The 23545-nt window shown below is 33.8% G+C and overlaps 2 protein-coding genes across 2 annotated transcripts; one reads left to right on the forward strand and one right to left on the reverse strand.

Annotated features, from left to right (window-relative positions):
• Positions 1 to 7870: 7870 nt before the first annotated feature.
• Positions 7871 to 17191, reverse strand: LOC138309014 (lactose-binding lectin l-2-like). Its single transcript, XM_069250107.1, has 7 exons — positions 16622 to 17191; positions 14583 to 14680; positions 13758 to 13848; positions 12485 to 12706; positions 11899 to 12029; positions 9843 to 9933; positions 7871 to 8826 (listed from the first exon to the last, which is right to left on the reverse strand). The coding sequence occupies exons 3-7, from the start codon at positions 13771 to 13773 to the stop codon at positions 8594 to 8596; spliced, it is 693 nt and encodes a 230-aa protein (XP_069106208.1). The 5' UTR covers positions 13774 to 13848; positions 14583 to 14680; positions 16622 to 17191; the 3' UTR covers positions 7871 to 8593.
• Positions 17192 to 18469: 1278 nt separating this feature from the next.
• On the forward strand, positions 18470 to 22468 carry LOC138309801 (uncharacterized). The gene is made up of 3 exons (XM_069251018.1): positions 18470 to 19139; positions 21153 to 21302; positions 21914 to 22468. Exons 1-3 carry the CDS (start codon positions 18893 to 18895, stop codon positions 22069 to 22071), a joined length of 555 nt encoding a protein of 184 aa, XP_069107119.1. The 5' UTR covers positions 18470 to 18892; the 3' UTR covers positions 22072 to 22468.
• Positions 22469 to 23545: the final 1077 nt, after the last annotated feature.

Genomic DNA, 23545 nt, shown 5'->3' on the forward strand with positions numbered 1-23545 from the left:
TACAGACATTAACTGTAAGAAATATTCCTTCGTATTTCCGTATTGAATAAGTATAATACCCCTAAAGTATTATTATTGGCGAGAACAATTCTGTCTGATATATACAATTGTACATTGGGTGAAGTAGAAACAGTTACTCCGCAGTGGCGAAGGAAATGATATAGAGTAGGAATGATAGGTATGGTTATTGAGACATTTAATGTCACATTATTCTCAATATCTTTTGGATTTATGCGTCTTAGAACAACGAACGGAACAACAATCTTTATTGGCGCGAAACAAAAAGAAACTCAAACTTCTAACTTATAGAAATGACTGTAATATATGAAAATAAATTATTATAATAAACATTTAATGTCCAAATTTTAAAGGACTTTTCGGGCTTATTGTTTGAATAGACATTTTTCTTGTATGTGAGTGAAATCAGAAATAAGGTGACTTTTTTCAGGGAGCGAAGAAATCCACTTTTTTCATCAGTTATAGCCTTCTACATCAAGATCTGCATGATTTTTCTAAAATGATTTAAAAAGTACATTTATGTCTGTCTCCACAGATAAATATGTATATTAGCTGAACTTTTGCTGCTTTTACTGTTTTGAAATGCTACAATTCCCCAATTGTGTCAACTCAATACATATTTCTAGATGTATACAGTTAACAGGACTTATACCGAAATACTTACGGTATATAATACAAAAGTATACTCGCGACGTTCTATATACCGTGACACACATGTTTGTTTTGCAAATTAATGACCCCCTCCCCCCCGGAGGAATAAATATAAAACAAACAAACAACCCCCCCCCCCCACACACACAAAAAAACAACAACAACAACCAAAAAAACAAAAAACAAAAAAAAGTTAATTGAGTACGGGTACATCGTGTAAGCCGGATTACATACAAGTTACAGCGGCTCAAGGGGCATGCAAGGGGGCTCAAATAATATTATCAACTTCATAACCCTAACAAAATCAAAAGTTGTTCCTTTTATTTACAGTTTTTTTTCGATAGTGAAGCGTAGAGTAATGTCATCATATGTAGTTCCGCGACATTCACAAAAATCAATTAAAATAGTTTTTAATATCAAAATATTATCTTATAGTGGATATGAAAGTAAAAAAAACAATAATAAAAATACATGAATTGTTTTTTCCATCTAGTATACGGGCAAATTCTTCCTGTTGTTTCTCCACAAGACGCATCTCATTTTCAAACCCTGACAGCGTCTTTGACAAGTCTTCGAGTTCGTTTGTTACCGATCTGGTGAATTCTGATTGGTCACAATCACACTGATCATCAACTCCTGTGAGTTCCTCCATTGTATCCACTCGTCTTTGTAGTTGAAATAGCTTCTCGTTTAGACTGGAATAAGTCTGATTCAAATGACTAAATTCGTCATTTGTTAAGTCTTTCTGTTTAACGTTATCCAATGGAACATTTTTATCTGCAATAATTGCCTCATTGCACAACATAAGTATTAGAACGCTAAGAGTTGTTAACAAGCGCGTCTTTCCCATTCTTAAAGCCTGCATGGTATGTATAGATATTTAAGTGCGGACAGAATTTTAAGTTAACATATGGTTTGAATAGAAATACCGGTAATTTGATATTTCTAATACGGTAATTATATTCATGATGGCAGGCCTAGGTTTTCTGGTGTATAGATGTGAATCTCAACACTTAAACTGTTCTGTTGACTTTTACAGATAAGGTGCTGCATTGGTGCTAAACAATACAGGATTCTAAATAAAAACAAACAAACGAAAAAATGGAAAAAAAAAAAAAAAAAAAAAAAAAAAAAAACCCAACATAATGAATTTATCAATTATGGACCTTTGTTGAGGTTCATATGATGTTATAACGCCTTGTCACAATTAAATGATGACCGATCAGATGTCCTTAATTTCTATATAAGGTTATGTTGTTCCTTTGACAAATGTCAAAAGAATTATCAAATTTATACAGTCTTTACAGGAAGAACGATGGCTACAGGACGTCACCCTGAAGAACACAACGTTTGGATAATGGCGTCACACACGGTATATTAAATCGACGTTTCTTAAACTGAAAACACCGAGTCGATATGCTATTTACAACACTGCACAAGTATATAACCGATTGTCAATTTTGCAAAATGCGAAAAATGCACATTTCGATAAAAAAAATAAAACAAGAAAAACGATGAAAATGTTATCGATACTTTTTTCTCACAGTTTTGTGTTTTAGTTTCATTAACCATTAACGCTTAACTAAATATTTAGAAACAGGCCATATGTACAAATAATTCTACATAAACAAACTTACTCCACGCGGTCCTTAACCATTTCACGAGTCAGTCTTAATCAACACCACATGTGTGATAATAATCTGGTTGCACAGGCACACTACATATATAGACTGACCACCAATCTCTAGAATATTAAAAACATCACTAAATTTTGGCTTGATATTGTTTTGTGTCTGCGACATATCTGACTCTATTTTCCAATTTGGGGAAATTAATCTAGTATTTTAGTATCTTGTACCTAGTATTAGACCATTTTATCAAGGACTTATTGTTACTAATTAAGGTCTTGTGGTCAGTCTGGTAGACATGTAATCCGATAGCACATATTCACATATATCACATATGTTCTGATTTCTCTCTCTTCTCTTTGTTTAATAAATGGTCATCAGCTGTTTGATCTATTAAATATGGACAATATACCATCTATTAAATATGGACAATATACCATCTGTGACGTCATTACCCAGGGTGACGTTCTGTAGCCATCGTTCTTTTTGTAATTAAATTACAAATTTGATATTTGTTTAACATTTGTAAGAGGAACTAAATATCTATGCGAATTAAAGACCTTTGACCCGGTCCATATGGTATTACAACGCCTTGGTAGAATCTAAAACGCCCTCTATCATTATTTGATGTCACGAAGGCGTTATAACACTATATCGACCCGAACAAAGGTCCATAGTTGACAAATACTATGTCTGGCAGTTAAGGTAAGAACTAAATCCACAAATAGTTTTTCATCAGTAGGTAAAATCTAATCATAGGAATGATAATACGTTATTTAATTTGTATCTATATGTTTGCCCTTTTCTTTATTTGTATAATATGACCAAGTATATTTCTTTTAATCCCTTAATAGAGTTAATTACACAAAATAAATATTTTAATAATAAAGATCTAAATAGACGTTTCTGTTAGATTCTTGTTTGGTACAAATATATCTAAATTTATATTTTCATATCTTGTGTATATATTTGTCATACTGGTCCAACCTTCGAACGCTACTTTTGATGTTATTTCACTGATATTATGTATTTGCTTACTAAAGAGTTATCTCCCCTTTTGGGTTCAGGTAGGTATATGATTGTGACGTTTATATGTATTTGCAAATATAACGCCATACTTTACAGAGAAATCGACGTTAATTAATGTCGCTCACAAAATATGACGTCAAAATGGATACTCTATCCGCAAGGTAAGAAACTCCGTGGTATAAAAAGCCGGAATTAATAGGACGCCGGTATATAGTGTTTACGTCAAATATTGGTCGATGATGTCATTCAAAATTTGATGCAACACTTATATAAACCAGCCGAGGAACGCCTGCTGTGATATATTATCATATTTCACATTGACTAATTAATGTACATTGTATCCATGGTTGTTATTTCCCATACATCGCCGCGTTGTTTACTTTTCTAGAACCGTTGCATTAATATAACGAGTTGCATTAATATAACGACTCTGATTTGGAAACAAAGACTGTGCCCTTATATTGAGTTCCCCAGGGTCGTTCCCTTAAATCAGTGCCATTCTAGGAAGTATCCTTTATATCAAGTAAAAAAAGTAAAAAAATGAGGGGTTCATTGAGTTTCCCAGGGTGGTGTTCTGAAACCAACGTTATTTTAGTAAATAACATCCATACAAAGTGAAGAAATGGAATAGGATAAAAATCCAAAACATTCATATCCCAGTATCCAACAATACATAAAGGACATGTATCTTAGTTAATATAGTGCTATATCACTTTGGTAAAATCTCGTATAACGACGACGGGCTACGCACAGGTCGGAATGGCCGTCTATCAACCTCTCCAAAAGTCCTTGATAAATGATATTTAGCGTGGAGTATGAATATTTAATCATCAGAATATGCCATGAATATTATCTATATGTTGATATTTACAGTTCAACTTCTACATATTGACCACCCTAGAAGGCTTTGCAACTCAGATATTTTGCGGATGGACTTATGACGTCATGAAACGAATTTTAAGGATGTATTCTTCTGAGGTTTCAGTCCCGTTGAAGTCTCGTTTCGACAAATATAAAAGAAGTTATGAGATTTTCTACTATGATTAATTAATATCTGTAGCAAGTTGCCAGATGCAAATTTTGTCAAAAAATCACATTTCTATTTTAAATAATTTTTTATGCAGGGATTTTAAGAAATGGCCTATTTGACGGCCATTTTGAAATTGTGGATTATTTCGCTTTGAGTAGAGCCACAGTTTTACCATTTTTTACTGAAATTGTTTTTACTTAAATCATCACTGTGCCAGCATTTTTAGACGACGGGCTACGCACAGGTCGGAATGGCCGTCTAGCAACCTCTCCAAAAGTCCTTGATAAATGATATTTAGCGTGGAGTATGAATATTTAATCATCAGAATATGCCATGAATATTATCTTTATGTTGATATTTACAGTTCAACTTCTACATATTGACCACCCTAGAAGGCTTTGCAACTCAGATATTTTGCGGATGGACTTATGACGTCATGAAACGAATTTTAAGGATGTATTCTTCTGAGGTTTCAGTCCCGTTGAAGTCTCGTTTCGACAAATATAAAAGAAGTTATGAGATTTTCTACTATGATTAATTAATATCTGTAGCAAGTTGCCAGATGCAAATTTTGTCAAAAAATCACATTTCTATTTTAAATAATTTTTTATGCAGGGATTTTAAGAAATGGCCTATTTGACGGCCATTTTGAAATTGTGGATTATTTCGCTTTGAGTAGAGCCACAGGTTTACCATTTTTTACTGAAATTGTTTTTACTTAAATCATCACTGTGCCAGCATTTTTAGCTGTATCGAGCTAGTTTTTGCTGTAAATCTTTACTACATGTAGGTTCGTAGAAATTAAAATATGACGCATTAATGCGTGACTTGATACACTTTTGTCACTTTATTTTTACATTTAATGGTAATTTGAGCATTTTTATTTTTTACTCTAAAATACTGAAAAATAACAAATATTCAAATGGGGCAAAAACGTAAGTACACGGACCCCCCATTTATATGCCTTATTTAGAAAAAACAACCCATTCCCTATTGATATACAAAATATTAACAAAAAATTAATACCAGAACTTTTTCCATAAAGGGTTAAATTTAGCAAAAATGGCTGAAAATGGTGTATTTTGTAGCTCAAAATTAAGGGGTAGGAGTAGCATATGTTATTATTCTGAGAAAAAGTCTTATTAATCAAAACTGGTATATTTTTAAAGAAGACTACAGGAAAATAAATTCTTCAAACATCCATACATATCAAACGTCTCATTAGGAAATCATCGCTTTAATTTTGTATATTGTCAAAACGACAAAATTCCCATAAAATCCAATATTTTGTCAACTAGGTATCTTTGAGTGACAATAGGATAAAAATGAGCACACGGACATATGTTTTTCTTCCATTTTCTTTTATGGTATGAACTCCTATTTCCAAAAATCTTTATGAGAAAAAAAGTTTAATTCAAGAAAATTTTGACTTCTCAGAGGAGTACATCCTTAACGCGTTATTTAAGGTTTGATCACCTTTTTAATAGAATGAATATATCATGAACGCAATATACCAACTTTTGTTTCCATGGGTATGCAAGTCTTTCAGATCACAACAATTTGATTGATGTTCGTCTATATATGATATTGTTGAAATGATCTGAAACAATTTCATGTGTAGGATGTTCATTATACAAGACGACAAGAAATGAGTATACTGCAGTCTCCCAAAACACGCACCGCACACTTCATACACGCAACACATCACATGCACGGGATGCCGTCCTTAAATGAAACTTGCTGTTAATAGGACGCTAATTATTTCTAAAAAAACCTAATAATTTCACGTGGAATACATGTACCGTATATGATTCATCATTTGCCATCCTCCGGGGGTAAAGCATGGAAAGTCGGACAGTTTACACAGCGATCCCAACAAATGTTATGACATTCAGAACCTGTCTCACTCTTTCAACCTACAGGAACTTGTTGCATAATAGTGTTACTATTTTTACACTATTTACAACAAGGATTTTCATTGGATATGCTATGGCGATACTAAAATAAAATCTACAATCCGGAAAGGCTAAAGCAGCAAAAGTCGGGCAGCAACATTAAAAGTCGGACCCATGATATTTGTTTTAAAGAAGAGATATCCATCCAATTATTGTATTATGAATTACAATAAGTTACAATAATGTTTTACTACAGCATTTAAGAATAATTTGACATGAAAAGTAGATATTTATCGCAGCATTATTTTTTTTTCTATTTACTGTAAATAGATAGATATTCTTTAGAAAAATACAGTATCAATTACGAAAGTTATATTATATAATTTTCAATGATTTCACTGGTAAAGTTAGGTTCTTATTTCCACAAACAGTCCTTGATAATGAAGTTATTTGCTATAATTGATAAATTAATTAAAATTATAAGTTCATTATAGCCCTTTTTTCTTCCTTTTATCTGCTTTTTCTAATTGTTTCCTGTTTTTGTCTTCATACTTTTTTTTTTAGAATTGCCCCTTTTCCTGCGAGGACGTTCTCTGCAATCAGTAGGCGATGACAGGTCTTTTTTTTGGACAACTTTCACGTTTTCTTTACAGGTAGATGGCATCAGAAATATATTACATAAAGCGTTGTTTAAAACGGAATTTGTAAATGTTCCTGTTTCAGGAATGACGTGTGGTTTCGTTTATTTTGTTACCAGATGCCGGAAAGTTTGCAACATCATTGCTGTCTGCACTGATGATCTCTAGCTTGCCAGAGATTATCAGCTGAAGAAGTGCTTGGGGATCTATTGCAGTGGTTATTATCACTGTCATAATATCCACCCTTGGACTCATAGTACAACACTGACTGGAGGTAGTTCAATAGTAACCAGACTGACCAAGCACATACCTATACAGATTTTCTTTGCAGATGATATGGAAAGCGACGTCCAACTCTAAAACAACACAGTCAACCACAGGATACCGTTATTCAAAGGATCACTCTCACTGGTCATATGGCATCGAACACAGAACCTTATGTTATTGTCATGACATCGATAGTCAAGGGGTAGATATAATGGCATGTATAGTAGCCCCTGGGATATCGAGGATGATGTATCGATCGATGCGAATCAAATATGCAATATACATGTATTACCAGCATATGCCAGTAACATATCGTAAGTATTTTCTAAAACTACGTTAAAGTTATCTAAGCCAAAGCGACTTTTATTTTGAGATGTTAAGTCCAATAACGCGTGTTATTCTGTTCCCGCAGTCCTCCTACCTATAAATGCCGGACCTTCCATGTGTGGGTTCGTGTCAGTTGCACGGAAATTATTTGGCACTGCCGAAAAGAACTCGTTTGGATCGTTTCCAATATGACGTCATTCATGTGGAGAATACGCTTCGAAAAAATTGATAATTACATTTATTGTATATTTTGTCTACCATTGGGGATATAAATACAATATATAAAATATATCACATGTATCTAATAACATAATGATTAATTTCAACAAAATAAAACTTTTTTGTCAACCAGATGAAAATTTTAATGATAAATGCTTAAAGTGAACAATCGGTCAAAAGAAGGCTAAAATCGGTAAAAATGGTGTGAATGTATCCAGTATAATTCCTTTTGAAATAGAAAAAATAAAATCTGCCGCAAAAATCGCTCTGCATGCGAAGAAATTAATTTAAATTATAGGAATTCTAAAACGTCCTCCCGGCTAGCTTTGTCCATGGTTACATTTTCCACACAGCCCCGCTTTCAAAGGGTTAGACGAATTCATTTTTAGAACTTTTCCATTATTTTAATGGTCAGAACTGGGCAACGTATGCAGAACTTGACAGTCGTTTTGATATATGAGGACTTTTGGAAGGCCAATGAACGCATTTAGACTGGTTTTCTTTGCCCGACTATTAACTTTAACATCATGCCCGCCATCTTGGACAGGTGCGTCACAAAAAAAATCGTACCAACACATACAAATGGAATACAAGGCACCGTAAAGTGCATGTATACAATGTAGTTGGCTAGAAACGAACCTCCATTGTTGACATAAATTTGGGAATACAGCATTTATATGGTGCTGTAACTTATTTTGTACCATAAATATACTATGCACTCTGTTATCCTTCCTCTAGAGCATAACATCAGATATACATCTAACATAACTAGACACCAGTTTTTTATGACATTGATTGTATTCGTTGTGTATAGTGACGCGCTGATAACTCATATATCATCACTTAGCGAGAATAGTGCATCCAGTATCCTTCCTGTTTACACATGAACATTTAACGTATCATCTCACAAATAAAGTGCACACTATACCCCGTGCAATAACAGTCATGCATCAGGAGGTTGCCCACAAATTGAGTACAACCACATTCCTGTGAATGTCCTCGTCCACTAGGCTCGTTCTTCGCCCATGACCTTTTCGTCGTATCCACTCTTTCACTACTGCTGGCGAAAACCCAATATCCTTCGTCGTTCATCTTACGTCCTGTATACAATATGTCTCTTGCTCCTGTGAAACAATATAAGCTGGGTATTAAAGACAGTCAATAATAAGACTAATTAAGGATAATTAATAAAACTATCATGATAGCTTATATTATAGCCATGTCAAACGCAAAACTTATCTCATCATATGTGAAGTCAAACGACAAAAATGTAACTGGAGACATCATGAAATTACAGGTATATAATTCAATTTTGCTTGTTACGAGCATTTTCATTGGCTTAACAATTTACTTTATCAGCCCATAAAGGAAAAAATGGCGTCGCCGTTTGTGACGTTGCTAATTCTGATTGGCAGAGATGACGGCGTAATGATTTCATAAACAAAGGAGCCCCAAAATGAATTTTGATTATTGAAGAGATTATCTTTAGTAATTTGAATTATAAGGATTAATTTGAATAGATTTTTTATGATATGGAGATATAACACAAAAATCGGAGTGTACTCTCATCATAAACCGCTTCGCGGTTTATTTAGAGTACACACAGATTTTTATGTTATATCTCCATAACATAAAAAAATCTATTCAAGTTAATCCTTAAATATTTACATGTATATGGTGTCTACTGTCTATGTTGTGGGCATGTATATAATATTATCTAGTAACTACATAGTGTGTGTCTTTGTACATGCGCTTGAATACCTGTATTTGTTGTGAGGAGGTGTACCAGTGAACATAAGTATCTATATAGTATTACTATGCATAACATACTTAATTTGGGTGTGAAAACAAAATATATGATATTATTCTGCCCAAGAAGCTTGAGGCTTGTTTTACTATTGGTTAAAATAATGTCACGTGATATCCAAGATACAGTCATATTAGTTGAGTAGAAACCATATTAGGTTTGGGCGATATAGTGATTGTTCCTTAACCCGAGCGTCATAAACAACAAGATGGCGGTTAAGTAACAATAAACGACGACTACAAAGAGACGGAAACAACATGTGTGAATGATAACGGTGATACTACTTTCAGAAGCAAAACAAAGTCGGCAAGACGTATCTATTCGTTAACTTACCGATGTGGCTTGGTATATTGTTCTTCACAAAGATACCTTCTTCATCAGTCTTTATCTCAGCTAAGTTACCTCCCTTTGCCTGACACCGACTCTTCAATGAGAATAAAAAAAATAATTTAAATATATATTTTTCTGCTACAAACGAAAACCTTTTTCAAAATGACCTCAGTTTGAACGGTTTTTGATATGACAAGGATAGAGTTGTTTACAGTCACAATATGTAGTTATCCCAAGGTTTGTCGTTTCGTTTTCAAGATTTTCTAATCCCCGAGAGTAGGCTAACCCTATTCTTACTGATAACATTATATGTAAGGGTATTTTCTCCCATATATCGACATTATTATTACTTATATATCGCCATTCTGCTTTTAATTAGAGTATCAAAAACCACTATTATTTTGGAAGCATGAAAATTGTGGCTTATTTTACAATATCTGTCTGATATCTGAATTTTGCATTCAAACTTTACCGAGAAAACAACATTTGTGTTTACGCCGTAACGTCTCACGGTCGCTTGGCATTGGTACATGTAGGTATTGTACACTCATTAACTCTTTTTCTAGGGTTATTTTGATATCGCGGGTCGTCTTATGTTTTTAACCGTCGTCCTAATCACCGCAGGGACCTGGTACGAAAATTTTTAACCAACAGTATACATATATATATGTTATAGTATCAAGGGAATGAACTCGGCGGTCGAGAAAAACGAACCTATTTTTTTTAAAACCGTGATTATTTTCATAAATGGGTTCTATACAACATTGACGGATATCTTACCTTTAAGAGAAATAATTTATCTTTCCATTGAGTGCTTGATGAACAAAATTGGCCAAGTATTGACGAAGTTATGGCTTGATATATCGGGAAATTTACGAAAAATATGCTAGGTAGACATTTCCCTGTCCGGTCGAAATGTCGTCTCGGCTCTAATGGGTACCCTCAAAAACCAAGCCAAAATCACAAAATCTACGCTTGTGGTGGTGAACAGTACCCATAACTGTGTTCATCCACAATCTCCTTTGGAGGTGTCATGACCCGTACTTTGTAGAAACTCCATAAAAACATCGTGTAGCTCACTTACTTTAACCGTCACCGCCATGTTCATTTTTCTCTCGGAACGCTTCTCGACTTTACATAATGTGACTACATTATGCAAATTATGTAATGTTGTGCTTTTGGGTAAACTCGAGAAGCATTCCGAAGGACAAATGAACATGGCGGTGACGGTTAAAGTAAGTGAGCTACACGATGTTTAAATGTAGTTTCTACAAAGTACGGGTCATGACACCTCCAAAGGAATTTGTGGATGACCACAGTTATGGGTACTGTTTACCACCACAAGCGTAGATTTTGTGATTATGGCTTGGTTTTTGAGGTGCCCATTAGAGCCGAGACGACATTTCGACCGGACAGGGAAATGTCTACCTGGCATATTTTTCGTAAATTTCCCGATTCATCAAGTCATAACTTCGTCAATACTTGGCCAAACTTGTTCATCAAGCACTCAATGTTAAGATGAATTATTTCTCTTTAAGGTAAGATATCCGTCAATGTTGTATAGAACCAATTTATTAAAATAATCACGGTTTTAAACATATAGGTCCGTTTTCCTCGACCGCCGAGTTCATACCCTTGATACTATAATATGTATATGTATACTGTTAGTTTAAAAAAATCGTGCCAGGTCCCTGTGTTTTAAACCGTCGTCCTAATCACCGCGCATCAATTAACTGTCATTGCGTCAGACGGCAAAACAGCGAAATGATTAATCTTCGCGGTTAGTTAAGATAACACAACAACTTGGGAGAATAACTTTCGCAATCAGTACTTCTTTCCATATAGGATATAGTGTCACTGACATTTCGGGATTATTTTTAATATATCTATATTGAAGTAAAACAAGAAGCCCCAACTATTGCAATGGTGGTAGTTGGTGTAAACTAAAAAACTCTTGTAACCGAAGAGACATTTTACCTCTTCTATTCCTGTTTTTTGATAGAGAAAAAACTACTATTTGTCATTGGTGTAACATCTTTAATGAAAAGGAATCACTCACCTGTGCCGTTGCCCAAGTGGTTTTCTCGTCTATAGTAGAATAATAGTAACATTTCTCCCTAGACGGAACCCAATCACTGTCACAGTCACGTGGTGGTGGTGTAGGGGGAGACTCCTTCCTCGCAACTGAAGCTGTAAATAGAAGTATGGGAATCTCTTATTTTCCTGGAGATCAAATGCATCATTTCGTCAGGGGATCCTGCAGATGTATGGTGCGTGCGTTTGCATTTAGGACATAAACGTATCACACTGTGTGTTTTAGAAAATCAGTCATATGACCTTAGATAGTATACGTCCTATTAACAGCTAGAGTTATGTAATTACAAATACAATGTACATGCCAGGTTTAGATGGCAGAAGAAAGCCGGAGTACCCGGAGAAAAACTACCGCCAACCGGTCAGTAAAATTAGCACTTACGACCCGACGATTGTGGCTTGCAACAATGTGCAGGGACATCCTAACCACTTTGCCATCGCAGCCCCTTATTTTGTAATGATATTACATATAATTATGAAAATAAGAAATAATTTTTGAAGAGTAATTGTAACCTGTATGCGATTAATAACACCAAATACGATATACTTACGTCTTTTCTCGCAGATAAAGTGGAAACTATAGCCTGTACAATGACAGTCCGACATCCGGAAGTCAGTCGACATTTTGGTACAGCCACAGGACTGGTCTCCCCCATCTGGCTCCCCGCGTCTCCACGTCCTTAGTGACGTATCAACAGGTTCGCCATTGCTATGGAACACCCACACGTTCTGATCATTTATCTTACGACCAGTATATATCAGAGAATTACTTGCTACAAAAAAGAAATTAAATGCATTTGCTTCTTGTGCTTAATACATAATGTATATAACCGGAACTGGATGTCGCTACATACATCGCTACATACATAATACTTTTGCTTTTGTTTTTAGTTTAACGTCCTATTAACAGCCAGGGTCATTTAATGACGTGCCAGGTTTGTTGGTGGAGAAAAGCCGGAGTACCCGGAGAAAAAACCACCGACCAGCGGTCAGTACCTGGCAACTACCCCACATGGGATTCGAACTCGCGACCCAGAGGTGGATGGCTTGTGGTAATATGTCGAGACATCTTAACCACTCGGCCACCGCGGCCCTTACATACATAGTACAATGCAAAAATTAATACAGAGGTTAGCATAGAGAAAATATAACACAGGATCAAATATCATTTATCTAATTAATATATAAATTGGTAAAGAGTCGTTTTTTATGTTTAAAAAAAAAACAAAAAAAATTGCCATATAAGGCTGACATGGAGAAATATAATACAACAATCAAATGCTATTTATTTATAGCATTTACGATTTGGTAAAGAGTAAGGGAAAAATATAATACATAATAAAATTTTATTTATTTATCTTATATACAATTTAGTAGAAAGTCCTTTTTTTGGCAATACTTTTGACAAAATGAAATAGCAATTGAAACGAAAGTAGTTAAAATGTACTGTACAGTTACTAAATTCGCGGGAGTTTGATTCGCGGATCCCCCAAATTCGCAAAGTTTGATACCTCGCGAAATTTATGAAGAAATGGTTTTAATTAAGTTAGTGATTTAAAACGCTTACAAAGTACGCCTGTCTTCTAAAAAAAACAGTTCAAAGGCTTCATAGATAATGCGCAAAAATAATCCCGAAAAAAATGCAAATACAGTTTGATTTATATTGAGATTTCATTTTGCAGTTATGTATTGAGACAGATTGACAATATTCCAATCAGTTCAGTCCTTGATAATGTATATCCATTGGTTTTCTTTATCAGCAATAAACGTATGTGATACTGATGAGGAATGATTGGGGATCAAACAGACACCAAGCTTACATACAAATATGTTCTGGCATATTGTTCAACACGAACTCCGCTTGGTCGTCTGTTTTGAATTCTACAAGTTTCGCTTCCTTGGATGCACATTGTTCCTGCAACAACAAGATATCATTTATATTTAAAAAAAAACAATGTATTTGTACGTTGTATAACAAATAATGTTATATATTTTAACTTATTTCAATTTCAATGAATATTGCAAAAAGCAAATGGATTTGATATCACGTCGTTAGGCAAAGCCTAATTTAGTCATCCTCAAATAGAGGATCTTACATGAGTAGAAGTTATGTGATAAAAAGAATCTTACACTCGTGACTACATATTTTTTGTATGTAAGATGGAATTTATCAAACAAGTTCAATAATTTATCAAACAAGTTCAATACTACGAGGCTTTAGGCTAGTGCCATATCAAATTATGTAACGAGTTTGATATATTTCATATCACCCAGTCACGAGTATAATATTATATTTATCGCATAACGTATATTGATAGAAATATAAATTAAACTTTTAATTTCGTCTCTATATAAAACAGAAGAAATCAGGCTCCGATGTGACATTTCCGTCTACTGAGACAATAATACGACGTCTAGATTGTTACGTCAAATCTACATGTGACGTCATAATAATGTTATCAGTGTCTTGCGATATTTATGACATGGTCGTAAGACATGGCTGGACGGGGTATTTATGTGATAAACCTATTTTAAATATCTATAATATAATTAGTCCCGTTAGTATTTTTAACTGAGTAATCATTGCAGGGAATGCGCCATGGAAAAATAAAACCGGCAAATAACAAAAGATAAATAATCTAAGCTTACAACTGCTGCCGCCCAGTTTGTCTTTTCGTAAGAATCCGAAATGTAGTAACAAAGTTCTTCGTGTGAAGAAAGCCATCCGTCTTCACAGACAAGTTCTGCTGTTGAAGAGAAAAGTTTCAGCGATATTTCAGCGAGAAAATTATACTCGAGATTAGTTTATGCACCCTTTGTACTTTGACAATTACTATTATTATTCCCCATCGATGTAACAGTGCCGGTGATTGGTTTAACAGAGTCACGTGTCATGGAAACAAATTATCTAGTATCCCTCTCGGAACCCACTCCATCCAGTTTCCCTCTCGGAACCTCTCAGGTGTTTTCATGAATATCAAATATTGTTAACAATTATCCGGCAAATAGAAAGGAATGTGGTTTTATAGATTACGAGTTGTTGATAACATTTTATTACAATTGAAATTGCCAAAAATATTAATTGTTAAAGAATGTTAATTTGTATTTCTTCCATATTTTTAAACACCACTACTGTCAATTAAGTTTACTCTTTGTACGTTGGTATAGTAGTCTGTACGATTTTATGCATTCTTTGGTTCTTAAACATATACAGTTACAGACTCGGTATAATAAAACATTTATTACCCTGGTATGAGGGAGCCATAAAGATTTCCCCCCAAGATAAATCATGTTTCCCGAAGGCGTAGCCAAAAAACTGTTTCCCTCACACCAGGGCAATAATATAAGACTCTTTCATATGTGGATATGAAGGATAGGGATATTCTATTTCAATCTTACAACTATAATATCCCGCTATTTTCAAATTAATTCGAAGAAATCCACGACTGGAAGTCAATTTTCCATACATGAAAAGTTACGTGACATTTTCAACAACAATTCTGTTGTTTGCATCTTTTATAGTAAAACCAGTCATATTTGTAAGAAAAAAAAAAGTTAAAACTTTTCCGAGAAAATAGAGAATTTGTTGCCGCCGTGACGTCACGAGGCTTTATTGCATGGGTAGCCATGCAATACAGCCTCAGGCGGCATGAGTGTGTAGTAGGTTTGTGTGCTGATATGCTGATTTTATTATGTTTCCATGTTTCAAAGTTATATGTATATCATAAATGATATGTATATTATAACTGGACGAAAATGTTGACAGGGCATGTTTTCTACAGTGATCAATTGAAAATCATTATGTTTAATGAAATAAGCCGTAAAAAGCTTTCCAATTGACAGACAAAAATGTATGTTGCCTTATAAATGTTAATAACATCACATACATATATGCACTGTACATTTCTTGTTAAGGTCTATGTATATTAAGATTGAAACATACACGAAAAAATCAGTTCACATATTAATAACACTGTAATAATGTAAAAAAAAATGTAGACAACACCTTGGTTTCATGGTCTGAACGTATTTTCTCTTTTCATTATATTTTTAGCAGCACGGACAAACATTGTATTCAGCTCTAATTTGTATGAAAAAATACCTGCACAAATGATTTAATATCAGATAATACCAAGAAATGTAAACCAAACTATTTTTGCGCCGAAATAATTTTGCGCATTTGTATATAACAATATATTTCAAGACAGCTTAACATCGCGTCTGTCATCTTGATATCTTGATTTTAACGTTTTATTGTCATTTTAAGTCAATTCAAACTTACAAATGCCCTCTAAAAATCACAATTATATAATACAATATATATATATATATATATATATATATATATATATGTATATGATGGCTTTTTAATTCAACTTTGCTTCTAAGGTCAAGGAGCATTTTTATTCAATTAAAATTTTACTTTTATCAGCCCATAAAGGAAAACAATTTGCTGAGTCCTTTCCATCCTATTCTAACTAAAAAATTTACTAGTTATCTTCTCATTATGCATAATAAGACGAAAATTTGGCTGGCAAATTACTCAATAACTGTATATGTACTTTGAGAGGATAATTTACGTTAAAAACGAAAAAAAACGTGTTATAAGTGCACAAATATGTCAAAGGTACCATTAAAATTATTGACTGATATAATGTCAAGTATTATAAACCAATTTGAAGATTTACCTGTATTATCCCTACCGTCCAGTAGGCGACCAAATTATTCCTGTTCATTCTCAAGATGGCGAATCTCGTTTTCAAACCATGACAGCATCTTTGACAAATCTTCGAGTTCGTTTGATGTTGATCTCTTGAATTCTGATTGGTCACAATCACACTGATCGTCAACTCCTGTGAGTTCCTCCATTGTATCAACTCGTCTTTGTAGTTGAAGTATTTTCTCGTTTAGACTGAAATAAGTTTGGTTCAAATTATCAAACCCTTCGTTTGATAAACTCCTCAATTTTGAATTTTCCAACTTATCGAACCGGACGTTGGTGTTTGAAAACACTCCTTCATTGAACGATATCAAAAATAGAATACGGAGAGTAAAACACGTCTTCATCATGCTAAAGTCTTGTTTGGTATAAACTAGACTGGCCACCAGACCCTAAGTTGCTGATAAGACTTTCTCAACAGAGTTCTTTACTAGATTATCTCCCCCTAGTTTAAAACTTAGGATCAGGCATGTAGTAGAGACAAAAATAATCAAGCCAATTTTCAGTGATTTGTTTAATATTCTAGAGACTGGTAGCCAGTCTAGGTATAAACGTGTGAAAATCCAAAAACAGTTTTAAGTGTACATGTGGTTTAAATAGAACTACTGGTCATTTGATATTTCTAATATGGTAAATCTACATATCGTATTCCTGTGAAATGAATATCTTGACAAGTCTTCTAGTTTATTGCAGTGAAACTTTTCTACAGACATTTGGAGATAATTCGTAATCTAATATGGAATACTCTATGTAGCAACTGGTTTTTTACAAATAATTTCCCGTTGCCATTCTATTTTGAAATAAATATTGATGACGTTGAAAATGACTTTTCTGTGAGAAAATACACCTGTAGATATTCATTTAAGGATCACCTTAAGTTGATTTATTTGAATACATATCTTCATGTCATGGTAAGATAACACTAAAATCTGAGTGTACTGTAAATAAGGCGGTTTATGATGAGACTTCACTGTATCTCTGTATTAAATCTCCAAAACATAAAACATATATTCAAATAAATTATCATAATTCAATTTACCAAAAATAATCTCTTTAATATTCAAAATTGAACTTCGAACTATTTTGTCTATGGAATCATTACGCCGTTATATCGGCCAATCCGAGGCGACTTTACAAACAGCAGTTTTTTTCCCTTTATAGGCTTATAAAGTAAATTTTTAAGCCATTGAAAATGCTCGTTACAAACAGACGTATTTCAAAATAATTATTTGCCAATATACTGAGTTATAATTGCATTCAAAATGTAAGTAGTTACATTGCTTTGTAACGTCGTTTCTGATTGGTTAAAAACGGCGTAGTGATTTCATAGAAAAAAGTGTCCCAATATAAATTTTAAATCTTAAAGAGATTGGCTGTAGTATATTAAATTATAAGGATTAATTTAAATTGAGTTTCGTGTTATGAAGAAACAACATCAAAATATGTTTTAATTATGAGAGTGTGATTATGTAGCGCTAGTGCGCTTCGTAAAATTTGCCGTTATCCATCTGGCATTCATTCTCCCATAATTGCTACCTGAATGTAGTGAAATGCTTAAATATTACTCCAACATAAAGAATACAGTGCAAATGCAGATAGTACGTAATATATTAAGGTGTATTAAGTTTCTAGCGGACAAGAGTAAAACGATTGTTATTATCATAGCGAATTCCCAGACTGTCGCTTAAGGGCTTCCGCGGTCACGTCCGTATTCGCGTAAAGCGAGGTTGATGTGATAATTATATACATTATATATATGATGTGTAAGGTATATAGCTCGTCACGGTAATGCCCCGAGGAGAGATGACTGATAATGTTACGCTTCAGTGGTTTCCTACAAGGCGTTCATATATACATGCATCTTGTTTATATTGTAGATGTATATGTATATAGATATACATCCATGCATGTACCGTTAATTATACGAACACTGTATGTAGTTACTCTACATCTGACGATCTCGGAAATTTGTCTAAAAGTCAAGTCTGATTCGTTTTCCTAAGGTCTTCAAGGAATTTAACAGAGGAAATCTAAATTGTTATTCTGTGATTAACAACTGTATGTGTGACTATATATGGATCATATAGGAAGGTACGCCATTTGTTGGTGTAGTAATGGCGCCCCATTATCAACGTGGATCTAAGTGATCAGGAAAAATAAGAGGATATTAGTAGTGATTTACGAACGGACGATACTTTTTTTTAGTGCGGAAAAGGTGTTTCAATAACCAATCTTCAAAATGCCTGAATTCTTAGATGCCCCGATCCTCATCAAAATCGCAACATTACTAGAGGTTATCGCCTTTGTTTTCAACGTGATCGCCTTTTCGACGCCATTTTGGCGTTCCGTCCATTTTGAAACGTTTCGTCTCTATGACGACCAGGGTACCCGGCTGGAGTCTGCCATTGTTATTCAAGGATTTGATGAAGGTCTTTGGAGAAGTTGTATAAACAGTATCTGTGCCGACATCGATGTGGCTGGTCGAGGTATGACTCGATTTATTTTCCGTTTTGTATCTAATGATAACCGTGCTTATCCTCGTTATTTCACGTGCGTTTGACTCTTAAGCATTTTTCTCTCTATATATACATGTATAAGCAATACCGTGAGATAGAGAAAAAATGTCTCTAGAGTCAAACGCCTGTGCTTCTATTTTTGATTTAGCTTTTGCTTTGTTTTAATATCAATGATAAAACAACAGCATATTGCGCGATTGCGCAAGTAACATGTTGATTAAAATTTGTTTTGCTAATGAGATATGTCGATCGCATGGGCATGCATGTATATGAAATTCTGCATGTGACATTAGAGTATGGTATCGTGATGATTTGGTTATTAATTAGGCAGAATGATTTGTGATTTTGAATGATAATCTGGATCATCTTTAAACATTAATGTTTGGTGATGTTTATCCCCGATACTCCATCGGTTACTATCACTGTCATTGGTGAAAACCGAAGACATTTTTGCAGGGGAAAAAATGGATGGGTATCACGCTTTAAGAAAATCTGACTTTATTTTGTTTAATTATTTAAATAGTCTACAAACAAACGATTAACGTTCGTTGTCCTTCGCGGTTAATCAATGAGTATATCGATTACCTTTTGGTATAAGGTGTTATTATTTTAATCTTGATACATTCGATTAAATCATTTGTTTAAAAAACAGAAATATAAAAATATCATTAGTGCAAAGAACACAAACTACACAATTATATCAAAATATAATTTCGTTTTCACAATTAGTTAATGTGTAGATCTTTGCTAAACAATAGAAATTTGCCAGCAGCTATATAGCCTACGCGAACCCCAATATGTCTATAAAGTATCAAACAGTGTGTAAGGGAATGAATAGAGAAAAGATAATAGCCATTAATTAAATAAAACACTAGTGACACGACTCTTCCTAAACATTACGTCATTATAAAACTTAGTCATACGCCCATTGTCTAGAGCTCTGATACATTTTGTATCATTGTGTGTAGCGACTGCTGCCGAAATTGTTCACTGTAACGTGTGACTAGGTTGACTCAATCTTAATGAGGTTAAACACTATATCATAGCTTATCTCACAATTTTATATTTCTGTGTGATTTATAACAAACATCAGTCTTTTATTTAAACCGTGGGTAATGATACTAACACAAAATCTATGCCTGTAATATCATATATAGAATATATTGAATTACATTATGTAGATGACAATACGAATAATAGTATGAATAAAAGAATAGCATAATGGTTCATTATGAATAGATGAATGAATGAATGAATGAATGAATGAATATATTTCATCCATTGATTTTATAGATTGGAATGAATGAAATTTGATTAGGGAATAAATACGTTACTTGTACTTTTATATTAAATTATTCAATTATTGCTTAGAATCGAATAATGGATCGATTCGTATTACAGAAAAACAAAACGAAAATATTGAAATGTAATCTTTATAAAAAAGATACATATGTAAAACATATGATATTAATTAAGAACGAACAGAAGTTAATTATCAAAGTGGAGTTACTTCAAAATGTGCTGAATACTTATGTGCAAGTTTCAAGTTATATCGATACATTTGATCAAAATGTTTGCAATTTTACTACAAAACGAAATCAGTTTATATATTTTGTTAAGTAATATGTACATGTATCCAGTCTGAAGAATCATGGCGGATCTATGATAAAATATACGCTAGTATTTATCTGTGTTAAGTATGCGATTAGATTTTTATAGACGGAGAAAAATTGTACATGAACGTAGAACGTTCCTATATGAATAGAATTATCGACTAAAGTGGCATTTTACCTAAATCATCTCCAAATCGACGTATCTTTTTCTCATTAACTATGAACGTTTATCATCTTTTTTTCTTCTTTATGGAAAATGCTGGAGGTTTCCTCTGTGGTGCGGAGAATGTCATTTCCGGCATTGGCCAAATGCTTTTTTTCCTTCGATACACCATTAATGAACTGATAAATATTCACATTTTTCTTTTAGATTGGCTCCAAGCAGTCCGAGCCTTCCAGAGTATTGGTGTTCTGGCGTCCTGTGTTGCTATAGCAACGTTATTATTCTACATCTTCAAATCGGACTTCCGCCGGAAGTTCTTGGTGTTTTTAGTGGCTGCAATTTCCAGCATCGTCACGGGTGAGTACGCATAGATTTTGTGTGCTTTGTCGTCAGCGGGGATCTGAAAATTACATAATGTATTTACAGTTACACTAAACACGTTTATAACGAACCGGTGGGAACCTTCGAAATGACTTCGTGATAAGCATAGTTCGTTATACACATATTGCAAACATACAATATGATATATAACGGGAACGAAAATTACTATGTTATAACCATTGTTCGTTTTAAGTGTGTTCTTTATAACCGTGGTTTACTGTAATTTACCGTTTTTTTTTATTTAGACACCTATAGCATTGAAAATGGTGTAAGGACACTCTGGCGTGTCTAAATAGTAATTGCAAAGCCAATCAGCTTACCTATTTATTTAACCGCAGGGATCTGAGAATTAGTTGAAGTTTATATACATGTAATTATGGACCCAACACAATGCTCTTGGATCACTTTAGGGGTTTTAGGGGTCAGATAAAATATCCTGTAAAAACAATTCTCTACATAGTACATATGTAGTAAATCTCGTATCCCTGTGATGTCGCCAAGCAGCTTATCCTATTAATAAAACTTTTTTTTCATGTCAATTAAGCATTCACTGATTCCAATAACCTTATTTGTATATGTTTAAACAGGTGGATGTATATTGCTGTCTGTTCTTATCTACGGAATCAGCATCAAACTGTCTCTGTCCTGGTCCTTCGCCTTGGCTGTCGTCAGTGGCATTTTGTTTGGAATTTCCGGAGCGTTTTTGCAGGGATCGTTCATCAGGGAAGCCAAGGAACCGATTTAATTAATTTACCCTATGTTAAAAGTGTTAACTCGAAAGCCGGTACAATACAGAACATATACATATCGTATTTTGCAGTTCAGCAATCTGGGAGAGTTATAGTCTCGGAGTTATCTCCCTTACACCATTGGGTGTACAGGATATTTGCATATACAAAGAAATTGTTTTATAAATGTGAATATGGATTGTATTGTATAACTAATTTGTTTGCGTCACAATTGATAATTATATCAATACAAAACAAAAGACTCGGTCACATGACTTTTGTCGAAAATAATGTATAACATTTTGTATGTACTTTGAATTCATTATTTGGATTATTAAAAGAAATATTCAGGAAATGTTAAAATTCCTGTTTGTTTCTCTTTGAAAATAAATGTGAAATGAGGCACTCAGCCCAGCCACCTATTCAATTTTGAATTGGGCTTTATTATACGTTAGCCCTTACTCTCTCCTTCCCTCTCTCATACTCTCTCTGCCATCCACACTCTATGGAGATCTTCCAAAGGAACAACTACTACCGAAGGACATATCCTATTAGAATTAACCTAAAAAATAGGATCTCCCAATATACGGACACATCTATCAGAGTCGAAGTATCCAGAGGAAAATTCACAAACGTAGATGTAAGTGTAGTACTAGTACACTGTAACAATCTACATCTGTATGAGGGTAAACCTATACTACGGGAAGGCCAATCAGGGTTAAGGGGAGCTTTGATTACACATTGGTACTTTGTGCACCTGTGTTTGAAAATGTCTATAACTCCCCATTTTTATGATTATATTATAAAAACCATCGATCTTTTTTAAAATTTACGTATTTTCAACAACTCCCTATTTCCTTTTCTTTCACTCTTAACTTTAATCACTTTTATAGAACACAGTTTTGTAATTTCTAAACATTCATAAATTAACTAGATGACATACCTATGCGTAGAATATGGATATTTTATTTTGTTCATTTATTTCTATTGTAAATAAATGGTAGGTAACTCTGTACTTACTTCTAAAAATATATATATTTGGGAAACGAATTACATTTAATCCGCTTATCGGTAAGTACCCGATCGCGATCCATGCTAATTATCTCCGTCGATCGATACATGTAGCGGCAATTCACTTAACAGGTTACATGTACCACTGTTTGTGTAAAATAACACCACTGATAAAATAGTGTTGAAATATTACAAATATAAAAATCACAAAGGACATCAGTATAGTCCCTTCATTCGTTCAATCATTCATTCATTCGTTCATTCATCTCCTCATTACTTCATTCATTCTTTCATTCAAACAACCATTCATTCATTTGAACTTGGAATCATTCACTCATTCGTTCAACCAATTGAACAATCCGTCAGTGTTTCTATAAAAAACAGTGTTTTCTCTGTAAAAACGGTATTCGTAGAAAAATGAATATTTTTTTTGAAGTGCTACTTCATTAACAATGAACACGTGTACATAAAACTTGCATC

This window comes from Argopecten irradians, chromosome 15 (genome assembly GCF_041381155.1).
Source record: "Argopecten irradians isolate NY chromosome 15, Ai_NY, whole genome shotgun sequence".
NCBI classification, from domain to species: Eukaryota; Metazoa; Mollusca; class Bivalvia; order Pectinida; family Pectinidae; genus Argopecten; species Argopecten irradians.